Genomic DNA, 14,254 nt, shown 5'->3' with positions numbered 1-14,254 from the left:
CCCCATTTTTAAAAATATATTTTTATTTTTAGAGAGAGGAAGGGAAAGGGGAGAGAGAGAAACATGGATCATCTGCCTTCTGCTCATCCCCTACTGGGGATTAAGCCTACCACTTAGGCATGTACTTTGATTGGGAATTGAACTGGAAACCTTTTGATGCACAGGATGCCGCCCAACCATGCCTCTCTGGCCAGGGCTAAAGTGCTTTTTAAATACCTGCGAAGTTGCTGTTTTGCCTTTAACAAAATATTTAATGATTAACAATCAGGGACCTGGAGCTTAAAAAGAGGTGGTAGAAATTCAGGACATAGATTTTAACATATTTAAAGAGTATAGTCCTTTGTAAATAGATCTGTTTATTAAAGTGGGTTTGTTTCTTAGAACTGAGAAAGAAATACCTTGTATAATAATCCCAGCTCTGCTTTGCCCCTTGTGTCTTAGTTTTTTGTAAAATCTGAGAAATGGAATGAGGTGATTTTATAAATTCTAAACCCTTTCAGTTTTTCGGTCATAACAAAAGGTTATGGCTAAATTTTTTTGAATTGAAATATATTCATATAATAAAATTTGCCCTTTGAAAGTATATAATTCAGTGGGTGTGTTTTTGCATATTCACAAGGTTGCACAGTCATCAGTATCTAAACCAGAATATTTTCATCACTCCAAAAAGAAAATCCATAGCCATTAGCTGTTACTACTCCTTCCCTGAGTCCTTAGCAACCACTAATTTATTTTGGGCTCTATGGATTTGCCTATTCTGATGTTTCATATATATAAAATCATATAATATGTGGCCCTTTGTGTCTGGCTTCTTTTAGTTAGCATGTTTTCAAGGTTTATTTGTGTTGTAGCATGTATCAGAGCTTTGTTTCTTTTGCCCTGGCCTGGTGCTCAGTGGTTGGAGCATTGTCCTGTACACCAAAGGTGCGGGTTTGATATACAGTTGGGCAAGAACTGTTTATTTTTATGCCTGAATAATATTTCAGTGTATGTATGGATAACACCACATTTGTTTAACCACTTAAAAGTTTATGACATTTTGTTTGTTTCCATCTTTTAGCTATTTTGAATAATGTTGCTATGAACATTTATGTACAGGTTTTTGGGTAGACAATGTGGTTTCATTTCTTTTGAATATGTACCTAGCGTGGAATTACTGGGTTATATGATAATTCTATATTTAACTTTTTGAGAAACTGCCAGACTTTTTCAAAGCAGCTGCGCATTTAAAATTTTTACTAGAAATGTATGAGAATTCCAACTTATCCCTCCTCACCAACACTTAGCTATGTGTTATTAATTGATTGATTTAAACCATGCTGGTGGGTGTGAAGTGTTGTCTAAGTGTGGTTTTGATTTGCATTTATCTTCTCTCTTTAAAGACCTTATTTTCTAATACAGACATTGGGGATTAAATTAAGGTTTTAATATGTGAATTTTGAGGAGACACAGTTCAGTCCATAACAACCCATGAAATATTTTGTTGGAGGAAAGTGATTGTGCTAATTAATAAAAAGGGAAGCAGGGGGTTAAAAACTATTACTTTCATAAACTATGTAGTTCCTTCAACATAAGAATTTATTTAATCCTCACCTGAGGATATTTTTACTTTTAATTTTTTTTTTTTTTTTTTTTTTTTAGAGAGGAAGGGAGAAGGAGAGAGAAAAACATTGATGTGAGAGCAATACATAGATCGCTGCCTACCGCATGTCCCCTACCAGGGATTATGCTTGAAACCCAGGCATGTGCCCTGACTGGGAATCTAACCAGCAACTTTTTGGTGCATGGGAGGATGCCCAAGCAACTGAGCCACACTGGCCAGGGCAACATGATAATTTATTAAAATTGTATTTACATGTAGCTTTTTAAAAACGTATTTTTATTGATTGTTTAGAGAGAGGGAGGGGGAAAGAGAGAGAAACACTGTGAGAAACACTGATCAGCTGCCACTTGCATGCTCCCTACCAGGGATCAAGCCCAAAATTGAAATTGTGCATGTGCCAATCAATCTGGCAACCTTTGAGTGCACAGGAAGACATCTGACCAACAGAGTCACACCAGCCAGGGCTTACATGCAACTTTTTAAGAGCCCATTTATTTTGTAAACTTACGCTTATAAACTGTCTTTTCTGGGATTCTAGATCTCTCTTTATTTCTTAGTAATTTAGATTCATAGAATCTTAAATGATGCAAACAATTCAGGTATTACCATTGGCGTGAGGATTTGTTGAGATCATTAAAACTTTGGTTTATATTATTTTTTGCTTCTGTAAATTTTCGTGGAATCTGATTGTAGTGATTTCTAGACTCAGGATTAAAAGCATTGAATTAAGAATCAAGAGTCCTAACTCTCTACTATTAATTAAGATTTTGATCCTAGGAAATACGTTTCATAAATCTGTGACTTGGCATATCCTTCCAGTTAGAGCATAAAAGAATATTGAGAAAGATGAATGCCCTGAATCTCAATTTGTGAATCATCATGTAGTAATGACAGTTACGAAAGTACTTTGAAAAATAAAATTTGTAGAAATGCAACTTGCCAGTTTCGCCAGTAATTTGCTTTAATTTCTCAAGTAAATAAATGATTTATATTCTTTTGAATGTATGTTAAAACTCCCTTGGAAGTTAAAAAATGACCCTACTTACTCTTGTTATTGCCTAGTTTTTGGTAAGTGGTTTACTCCAAAATAAAAATGGCAGAAGGAGAAACTATGCTGTAAATTTTCTCTCACTATCCTAATGGATGGGATAACTTGGATTCTAACATATTGTGGAATTCCACCCCGTTGTGGTTGTGGTAATAATAACATGTACTTCATGCTGTCTTTGAAATTCATTAACACTTATAAAATGCTCACTTGAAAATTTTTGAGTACATTTTGTTTAAAAATAGTAATACTGAATTAAAAATATAAATTACATTATAATCAAGCTTTTCAAAAATTGCCAGCATACGCTTTGTTCACTTCTTCACTTCCTACTTAATCTTCCCTATCTGGTTTCTGGCCCCACTGGCCCACCAGAAAATGACTCTTGTCAAAATGAACCTTACCAAATTCAGTGGACATTCTTCAGTTCTTGTTTACTAAACTTTATCGTTCTTCCAAAGCTGAATCTTTTTAAATCTCTTTCCTTGGTTTCTTCCTACCTCTAGTTGTGCTATCATATTTTCTTTTGCTGGCTCTTTTCTCTGACCCCTGAAACATTTCATGTGTAGCATACAGTGCAGAGTTATCTAATAGAAAGGCTGGGAGATGTCATAACATAATTCATTTTAACACAGGATCTAACCATAAATATGGTTAGCTAAGAATCCACAGCTGCTAAAGTTAGCAGATTTTCATCCACCTATTTATTTTTATTTTTTATTTTTTATTTTTTAAAATATGTTTTTATTGATTTCAGAGAGGAAGGGAGAGGGAGAAAGAGATGGAAACATCAGCGATGAGAGAGAATCATTGATTGGTTGCCTCCTGCACACCCCCTACTGGGGATCGAGCCCACAACCCAGGCATGTGCCCTAAATGAGAATCGAACCTGGGAACCTTCACTTCGAACGCCAATGCTCTATCCACTGAGCCAAACCCCCTAGGGCTCATCCACCTATTTAGTAAACATTTTTTAATGGCCTACTCTGTAAGGGACTTGGTAAGTTACTGCAGGAGATATATGAGACATTGATGTTTATGAGTCTGGAGTTCAGTAAAGAAAGAAAACTAAAGTAAGCACACAAGTAAAGATAATGCCAGGCAGAATGTCAGTGCTCGAAGTGAAGTGTGGTATCAGGATAAAGTATTTTGGGGGCAATGCAAAGAAACTGACAATTTTCTCATCTTTTGAATGTTTGCGGTAAAGATTATTGCAGGGACTGGCCAACAGCTGCTGAATGATGCATGAACAGATTACTCCAGCACAATTTCACTATGAAAGAGAGGGCTAAGGGACAGCCTGGCTGTAGCAGCCAGGCAGCCCCGATTGCCTACCTAGTTAGTCTTTTGTTGTAACAGCAGTTTGAGATAAAGTTTATCTTTTAGAAACAATCAATAGGGTGAGTAATCTTGGGAGGAAACTTGTCTTTACATTGTCTTCTAGGCAAGGTAATCCAGGGATCAAGCATAAGGAATCCTTGTTTAGGAAGTTCAAGGAGTAATCAGGGACGCCACCTTCAACACTCCCCTAAATGTCCCCCAAGTCAGAATTCCAATAAACAGGGCAGGCGACCTTCCACACACTTGCATTTTCTCGGAATATCCTCCTTACAAACTTTCCAACCAAGTCTCATGCTTCCCCACAGATTATGACTGATAAAAAATAGATAAGCATTGATCTCTTTCCTCCCTTCTAAAGAATAGTGTTTAGGAAAACAGTGAAAGATATAAGTAGACTGCAAAGGGAAGGTAGGAAGTATTCGACATGAAATCATACTTAGAGAAGTGGTCACTTGGTGATATTATGGAAGACATTTAGAACAGCTGGCATGGGTTATATATGGTAGGCGAAAGTTTGGCCCTTATGATCTTTGCTCCTTATTGTTAAATTCATGTATATGTTATATGACAAATGGGCTTTATAGATGTAATTAAACTTATTAATCAGTTGACCTTAAAATAGGGAGATTATTCTGAGTTATCCAAATGGGCTCACTGTAAATTATCTGAGCCCTTAAAAACAGAAGAGGTGTAGGCAGAAGAAGTCAGAGATACTTGAAGTGTTAGCAGGACTCACCACACTGGTAGCTTGAATGTGGAGGGTCACATGGAAAACATAAGGAAGTGAATTCTGCCAACATGCTGAATGAGATTGGAAGTTGGTTTTTGCCCAGAGCCCCCAGAGAGGAACAAGACCTGCCAAAACCTTGATATCACCTTTGTGAGACTGTAAGCAGAGAACCCAGCCAGCCAAGCTGGGCTATACAGGACTTCTGACCTACAGAAACTATGAGCTAATAAATGGGTGAGGCTTTAAGATGCTAAATTTGTCCCTAGCCAGGTTGGTTCAGTGGCTAGAACATTGGCCTGCATATTGAAGGGTCCCAGGTTTGACTCTGGTCAAGGACACATAATCAGGCTCGATTTCCCCACCTTGGTCAGGGTGCATACAGGAGGATTAACAAAAAATAAAAAAATTAAATTGAAAAACAGATACTAAATTTGTAGTATCTTATTACACAGCAGTAGAAAACTAATACAGATTTATTCTGTTAGGGGTTTATAATTGGATTAGAAAACTTGCCAATGATTGGCAGTTTCTAAAAATTTCTTGCATTTTCATCAAAATGTGCTCTTTCTCTATAAAAAACAAAAGATACTGTTAAGATAATTTTCTTAATAGAGGCTATCACACCTCAGGCCTTTATCATCTCTTGCCTAAACATTTGCCTTCTAATTGGTCTCCTAGCTTTTAGTGTACACTTTTCTACTACCTTCTCCTCACTGCTACAAGAGTGACCTTTAAACACAAAGTTTTAAAATTAATTATTATATTGCTTTCAGAATTATTTGGTGGTTTTCCTTCATTTAAAAGTCTAAACTCTGTCATAACATTCAGTGGTCTTAATAGTTGAGCCACTTTTCTCTAGCCATATCTAATCACATCTTCTCCCATGTGCCCTACTAATATTCAGTGCCATTCACAGAACATGCTATCTTTTTCATTCCTCAGAGTTTTTGCACATACTGTTATCTTCTGCCTGGACTGCCTCCCCACTAATTTATTTTCCTGGCAAACTTATTTATCCTTTTGATCTCAGCTGAAGCATTACTTTCTCCTTGAGGCCTTCTAAGAATATATCCCTTCATGGATTTATGTGTAACTACATAAAAGAAACTGTTATGTAGTTTATATATTGAATGTTCACCATTTACCAGGCACTGTATTTAATTCTTTCTTTATATAACTCACCTTTGAAATAGGTATCATCCTCATTTTATGCACAAGGAAATTGATTTTAGCAAACTAAATAACTTGTCCAGTCTCAGATTGCTAGAAATGGCTGAGCTAGCATTCAAGCTTAGGACTTTATGAATCCAGTGCTTCAAAATACCACTTATATTGCCCTTCACAATTGCCTTTCTTGTAGATTGTAGACATCTTGAATGCTTTTTAAAATCTTTTATGCATCAGTATTAGATGAGTTAATCATTTAGACAATTTGAGTTTTCTTTTACTTGGCTGCTAATAAACTTAACTCTATATTTACTTCTTAGTTGTACTCATTAGCTACATTGGTTAGTTTTCTGATAGAAATTTTTACCTTCCTTGTTACATGGCTCTTGATCTTTTGTCTTTCTCCTGTGGCACCATTGTATTTATGTATTTTAGAGAGCTGCTTCTTTTTTGTGTGAGTCAGTGGAATATAAGTAATATACAATCCTGTTGTTGTTTTTTAAAATATTTTTTTCTTTAAGAAAGGCTCCTGCTCTTTTCTTTAAAAAAAAAATATGTATATGTATATTGTATTGATTTCAGAGAGGGAAGGGAGAGGAAGAGAGAGATAGAACATCAGTGATGAGAGAGTTATTGATTAGCTGCCTCCTGCATGCTCCACACTGGGGATAGAGCCTGCAACCCGGGCATGTGCCCTGACCAGGAATAGAACCGTCATCTTCTGGTTCATAGGTTGATGCTCAACCACTGAGCCATGCCGACGGGGCTACAATTCTGTTTAAATCCAGAGCTAATATCTGGCATTTGTTAAGCCTGTTTCTTGACTTATAACACACTAGAGGCCTGGTGCACAAAATTTGTGCACCTGGGAGGGTGGTCCCTCAGCCCGGCCTGCACCCTCTTGCAGTCCCGGAGCCCTCAGAGGATGTCTGACTGACGACAGTCAGACATCCTTAGTGCTGCCACAGAGGTGGGAGAGGCTCCTGCCACTGCCGCTGCGCTCACCAGCTGTGAGCCCGGCTCAGGGCTTCTGACTAAGCAGTGCTCTCCCTGTAGGAGCACACTGACCCAGGGGACAGCTCCTGCATTGAGTGTCTGCCCCCTGGTGGTGAGTGTGTGGCAAAGTGACCGGTTGTTCCACCATTTGGTCAATTTGCATATTAGCCTTTTATTATATAGGACTAGAGGCCCCGTGCACAAAATTCGTGCACAGGGGCAGGTTCCTTAGCTCAGCCTGCCCCCCCCTCACAGTCTGGGAGCCCTCAGGGGATGTCCTACTGATGGCTTAGGCCCACTCCTCCTGGGGAGCGGGCCTAAGCTGCAGTCTGGCCTCCCTCTGAGGGCTGATCTGGGGCTGCTGGGGCCGGGCGGCAGCAGTGGCTTGGGCACACCACACTGCCTCCACTCTGGGGATGCTGGGGGCTGGCCCGCCCCCCTGTGTGTAGTTTTCTCAGGCTCTGGGCTGCGCCTGTGTGTTGTTCTCTCAGGCTCGGGGTACTGGTTGTGACGGTTACAGCGTCCTGACCTAATTTGCATATTACTTCTTTATTTATTTATATATATGTGTGTGTGTGTATATATATATATATATCTCCAGTCTAAGCTTTCCCTGCTAAGCATAACCAGTTAGCTACCACAAATCAGTTAGTGTTGGCATATTTTGTCATCTTTTATTAGTGGGTCCCTAAAACAGTTGAACTAAGACTTATAAAATAAGTAGAAAATTTTAAAAAATATGTTTTTATTTATTTTAGAGAGAGGAAGGGAGACACACACACACACATCGATATGAGAGAGAAACATTGATTGGTTGCCTCCCCCAGACACCCCAACTGGGGACCAAACCCGCAACCTAGACATGTGTCCTGACCTGGAATCAAACTGCCTACCCTTTGGTGCACAGGACAACACTCAACCAACTGAGTCACAACAGCGAGGGCTAATGAGTAGGAAATTACCAATTGCTTAACTTCACTGTAATGTTAAGTACCTAGAGAGTGGCAGTGAGTGGTGGACTAGGGGTCACTTGAAAGGAAGTTATTGTGATAATCCAACTAAGCAATGAAGACATCTGAATTATGGTTTTTGTAATAGTGGCAGAGAGGAGAGAGTGGATATGAGAGCTAATTGAAAGGTATAATCAGTAAGTCTTGGTAACTGATAAGAGAGGGAAAGAAAAAGGTGTCTAGGTACTCAATCAAGGGCATTTATTTATCCTGCATTTGCCAACATATATTCTCCAATATTATCCAGAATGTAAAGGGACCTGAAAATCTAGCTGGTGACTTTTTTACTTCTAAGGTGAAATTACCCTTCTAAAGATAAAGAAATGCAGTGAGTGGAAATTTCAACTAATGAGGCCCCATTAACCCCTTCCTTCCCTAGTCACGTAGGCCTTGGCCTTATCGAGCTTCATATTCCTTTTACTTAGTAAGTCACAAAATTTCTCTGCCAATTAACTGTCATATTTCCATGAAACTCCTCTATTTCCTTTGGTTAATGTTTTTCGATACCACACGAGCAGTTTCAGACATCTTAGCCATAGATAGTGAATACCGCCATGTTAATAAACAGATACCCGCCTCCAACAAATTTAATACCTCTGCCTTTGCTTTTCTACTGCCCTGCCTCCTGCCCATATAAAGGCCTTGAAAAGTAATGGGAAAGCCAGGTTTTAATAAATTGTTCTTTAAAGGAAATCAAGCATGATTAGCCTCATAATACTAGTAATTGCTAAGAGACAGATGTAATTATTATTGCTATTTTTCTTTGATTGCAAAAGTGTCTTTGAGTAGACTGCTGGAACCTGCTTCTCTCCTCTAGAGGTGTTTTCCAAGTGTGCACACTTGTATTGGTCATGAACTTTCTGTTATATACTCAGAAGTATTGCTCCTTCATAGCCAGTTACTTACCTAGTAAACCATACCTATAACTCTAATATCAGGTGTTTTGAAAGAAGTTACATAAAAATAGAAATTTAAAGGTCTTTCCCATTGCTTGAGCTAAGCAGATAAGCCTGGGAAGTAAAAATAGGACCTCCTAAGTAAAAGTTCCTAAGTATAAAGACTTTAAGAACACATTAAAAAGTATTGTATTAATGATATGTACATGTCTCTTGATTTTTGTCTAAGTTTAAAATGAGAGGGCTAATTATATAAGATTTATTGAGTACTTAATGGAGTATTGCATAAACGTCTTTTGACTGTTGCTTATAGTGTGAAAATAAGTATTTGTTGAAATTTAACAACTTGCAAAATGCAGCAGACACTCTACCTCATACCATAGGCAAAAATGAACTCAAAATGGATGAACAACTGAAATAAAAGTGCTGAAACTCTTTTTAAAAAAATATATATATTTTATTGATTTTTTATAGAGAGGAAGGGAGAGGGATAGAGAGTTAGAAACATCGCATCAATCAGCTGCCTCCAGCACACTCCCTACTGGGTATGTGCCCACAACCAAGGTATATGCCCTTGACTGGAATTGAACCCGGGACCCTTGAGTCCGCAGGCCAATGTTCTATCCACTGAGCCAAACCGGTTAGGGCTGCTAAAACTCTTAGAATAAATCATGGGGATAAATCTTCATGATCTTGGATTTGGCAATAGACTTTCAGATATGTCACCAAAAGCATAAGCAACAAGAGAAAAAATAGATTAATTATACTTTATCAAAATTAAAAACTTTTGTGCATCAAAGGACATTACAAAGAAAGTGAAAAGACAGCCTACAGAATGGGAGAAAATATTTGCAAGTCATATAACTGATAAAAATTTAATATCCAGACTATAAAGGAACTCCTAAAACTTAACAACAAAAAGACAACCCAACTTAAAAATGAACAAAAGTTTTGAGTAGACATTTCTCCAAAGATATACAAAGATCAATAAATTAGCACTTAAAAATATGCTCAACATTATTAGTCATTGGGGAAATGCAAATCAAAACTACAGTGAGATATCACTTAACACCTAATAGAATGGCTATTTGTTGAAAAGAAAAGAAAGGAAAGAAAAGAAAAGGCAATACTAAGTGTTGGTAAGGTTATAGAGATAGTTAAAGCCTCATTTCTGATGGGAATGCAAAGTGGTGCAGCTGTTGTGAAAAAGTTTGGCAATTTCTCAAAAAGCTAAACATAGAATTGCCATAGGACCAAATAGTTCCACACCCTAGCTATATATTCAAAATAATTGAAAACAGATATTTGTATGCCAGTGTTTATTTCAACATAATTTATAGTAGCCAAAGGTTGAAACAACCCAAGTGTCCATCAACAGATAAAGAGATAAATAAAATGTGATATATTCATGCTGTGGAATATTTTTCACCCTTAAAAAGGAATGAAGTTCTTTTATGTGGTAAGTGAAAGAAGCCAGACCCAAAGGACAAATATAGGATTATTCCACTTATATGAACTATCCTAAAATAGGCAAATTCAGAGACAGAAAAGTAGATTATAGATTACCAGGTGCTGCAAGTTGGAGGCAAATGGGAATTATTACTTAATGACTAAAGAGTGTCTGTTTGGGTGATAAAAAAGTTTTGGAAATAAAAATTGGTAGTGGTTATACAACTTTGTAAATGTAATTAATGCCACTGAATTGTACATGTAATGGTTAAGATGGCAAATTTTATTTTTATTATATATATATGTCCACAATAAAATTTATAAAAATACAAAAGCAGTTGTAAATCTAGCAGTAATCTCAGCTTTAATGTAAATACTGCAGTATTGGATACAGAGCACAACAAGGGAAGCCATTTAGTATAACATAGGGTTAATTACCCAGATAATGAAGGCAGGAAATTAAATCAGCCACCAGTCATTTTATTGAAATTGTAGACACATTTATTTATATATGTTTATATATATGCAAAACAAAAGTGTCATGAGACAGTGTTTATATACAGTTTGAAGAACACTGATCTACTTCCTGCCAACTTTTAATTCCTTCTATTTCTCCTTGTGTTCCAATTGGTTCTTGTGTTGATTCTCTAGAACCATTTTCAGATTTGCATTTATATAAGGGAGCTATGGTACAGCGAGTATCTGATAGGCATCTTCTTTATCTCATCTCTTTTACTAGCTACAAAACCTCCATTTTACAGATGAAGATCCTGAAATTCAGAGAGGTAATTGCCTTAACTCGAGATCACATTGATGATAGAGAGCCAGGATTTGCCTCTCAACCTGTTTGATACTAAAGTCTTATTGCCCTTTATGTCTAAATGAGTGATATAAAGCAGATTACATGGAAGGAGGTACTTACATTCTTTCCATTGAGGTATATTTTAGGTTTATAATTAATCATACCTAAAATTTAAAGGTGCTATGATAGGCATTTTATTTTTCATGTTAGACTTATGTCACATACTTTCAGAGCACCTTTTTCTTGATTAAGATTTTAAACAGACTGCTTTTGAGAATAGTTTCTCAAATTTTTGACATGTATAAATGTGCCCAATGTATAGGTTAACTGCGATTCCAGCTGCCTGTCCCACTAATCCTGAGCTCCTTATCAGGAGTTGTATCTTATTTATCCTGGTGTCAAGCACTGTGGCACCCAGTAAATTCCTGATAAAATGTTTATGGAATGAACTAGTTAATTAATGCATGCACATCTGGTCAGTTGTTGGGGTTTTGGTGTTCTTTTGATTTTCAAAATCATGATGCTTGAGAAAACTTGCCATTGAACTTTTTCATGTATGTATTTTTAAGGAATTAAAGAAACATCCTTTTTATATAACCTTTAAAGCATTCTCATAGGCAGTGTTCCCATATATTCCCTTATAATAGTAGATTATATCAGTAGTTATACCAGAGAACATTGATACAGTAAATATTTATTGTGCCACTATTAGCAAGATTCTGTTTTTGGTAGGTACTGTAGGAAATGGAAAGATGAATAAAACTTCCTTTTGCTTTCAAAAATCTTGTCGTTTTACAGGATGCCCACCTCTAATGAAAAACTGTATGAGAAAATTATATCGTAAATAGTAAAGCCATATCTCTCTATATAAAAGCCAAGTGACCGGAATGCTGGAATGACTGGTTGCTATGATACGCACTGCAGCAGGCCAATAGGCCCGATTAGGGGGCAGCCCCTCTCCCCTGCCAGCCCCACCCCCGATAGGCTCCCTCCACCCCAATTGTGGGTGGGACTGGCCAGCCAACCTCCCATGTCCCCTCCCCTTATTCTCCCCTACCCTCCCGCTGACCCAGGCCAGCCGGACCCCACCCATGCATGAATTCGTGTACTGGGCCTCTAGTATTAAACATAGGATGTTACTGCTTTTGTAAGATAAATGCACTACCAATCAGAATCTGCCTTTTCTAGAGTATCCTCAGCCAAGCTTAACTCAGACTTCATTACCTTTCTCTTGAATTGTTGCAAAATAGGCTTTAATTGGTCTCTTTAACCTCAGAGTTTATCCTTCTGTCTTGCACAACGCAACAGAACTATTTCCCATCAGTTCTTCCAAACACATGTTGAGTCCCCATATTTATAAGCCATGATCTACTTTCACAGCCTTGCTCACTGCTTTCCTTCACAGCCTTGTCTCGCCCATTCCCGGCCCCAAGTCCTCAAGATCCAGGGATCTAGGACTCAACATAAAGAGTTCCTCTATTCACCTTCACATTGACACATCATCACTCACATTCCTATTGCTTTACATATTGTGTTTTTTTTCTTCCTGAAATGCTCTTTATCTCCTTGTCTGGTAAGACCTAAGTCATCCTTCAGATCCTAGAAAAATGTCATCACTTGAATAAAACCTTCTTTAATTTCCCTTTATCCATAGGCTGAATTAGGGTTTCTCTTCTCTGTATTTTCATAGTTTATAATTATATCAGTTACTTAGTTGGTGGAAAACTCACTGATTACATGACTTTGCATGCCCCTCTGCTTTTTTCCTTCTGAATTCTGAATTTCCAGCTGAGCCTGACTGTTAATTCATCTCTGCCCCTCACCCCCCAGTACTTAATGTGCTCAGTAAATGTCTGGTTCAGTCCTCCAGAAATACTATTATTTATAAAACAGTTAGACATATTTAAATATTAGATCAGGGAGACTTGGTGAGATATAATTTGAGTATAAATAATGGAGTTAGATGATTTATAATTCTCAGTCTGGCCCTTGTCTACATCTCCATTGGTGACAGCTGACCTGATTGGTATCTTAAGTATATACTGATTTCACCAGAAATGACTAAAGATAGTAATTCCTATTTCTCTTATTCTTTGGCTGAAGCACATACCCTCGTGAGGATAGCAGTACATCTGTCTAACACTTGTGAGAATTGACTGAGTTAATATATTTTAAAGCAGTTAGAACAGTAGTTGGCCCATGGTAAACATGAAATAAATGCTAGCTAGTAAGAATTTATAATATTCTTTAAGATGTGTTGGCTATAGAAATTATAAGTCATTAACTTAATAGAATTTTTAAATTAAAGCATTTTTATATGTTTCATACTTTGTCCCAGGTTAGGGATACGAAGAAGAGTAGACATGGCCCTTGACTTGTCAGTGCTCAGCCAAAAATTCTTCTTGACTCAGATTTGAAAAGATCCAGTGGAAAGATCTATGAACCAGTAACTTTGAGCAAAGACCCTTACCTCAAGCTCATTAGAGATCTCTTGTGAACTCCCTTCTCTCAGGTATTCTCTTAATACCTTAGTCAAAAGCACTTTCATTCTTCCATTTTTTCATGCCAAGGAATCTAGATGTCACCATTGGGTTTTCTTTCCAATCACCCTCCATCCACATCCATTCTATCAAAAGTCCTTATGATTCTGCCTCTAAAATACAGCTGTCTACTTCTTTCTGTTATCACTACTACCAACATAGTTCTTGTCATCATTATCTCTTGCCTTAAAATTGGTGTTTTAGTTTCCATTCCTTCCTCTCTACAATGTTTTTTTTTTTAAAAAAAAAAACAGCTATTTTTGAAACATAAATGATAAATTTATCAATTTAAAACCATTGGGCCTGGCTGGAGTGTCTCAGTGGTTGAGCGTCGACCTATGAACCAGGAGGTCACAGTTCAATTCCCAGTCATGGCATATGCCTGAGTCCTTGGCTACATCCCCAGTACGGCATGCAAGAGGCAGCTAATCAATGATTCTCTCTCATTGATGTTTCTCTCTCTCCCTCCCTCTTCTTTCCTCTCTAAAGTCAATAAAAAGAAATATTTAAAAACTGAAAAATAAAACACTCCATTGGCCTCTCATCATATTTGAAATAAAATCTTAATCCCTTACCCTGGCCTATATATTTTGGCTCTTGGTTACCTCTTTAACTCTCTCTCTCTTCAACAACTCTCTCTCTCTCTCTCTCTCTCTCTCTCTCTCTCTCTCT

General features: G+C 37.4%; 1 protein-coding gene across 8 annotated transcripts in view; it reads left to right on the top strand.

Moving 5' to 3' along the window:
• RSF1 (remodeling and spacing factor 1) overlaps window positions 1–14,254 on the top strand; it is a 106,199-nt gene that overhangs the window by 30,492 nt on the left and 61,453 nt on the right. The window contains exon 2 of one of the 8 annotated variants that reach the window (XM_015569664.1): window positions 10,980–11,025. The exons of the other annotated variants lie outside the window; for them this stretch is intronic. Within the exon in view, the coding sequence (XP_015425150.1) occupies window positions 11,002–11,025 (24 nt within the window). The 5' untranslated portion in view covers window positions 10,980–11,001. The remainder of the gene's footprint in view (window positions 1–10,979; window positions 11,026–14,254) is intronic. 8 annotated transcript variants of the gene reach the window in all.

Source organism: Myotis davidii, unplaced genomic scaffold (genome assembly GCF_000327345.1).
Source record: "Myotis davidii unplaced genomic scaffold, ASM32734v1 scaffold646, whole genome shotgun sequence".
NCBI classification, from domain to species: domain Eukaryota; kingdom Metazoa; phylum Chordata; class Mammalia; order Chiroptera; family Vespertilionidae; genus Myotis; species Myotis davidii.
The sequence above is the reverse complement of the archived record's forward strand: the minus strand, read 5'-3'. Positions and strand labels throughout refer to the sequence as shown.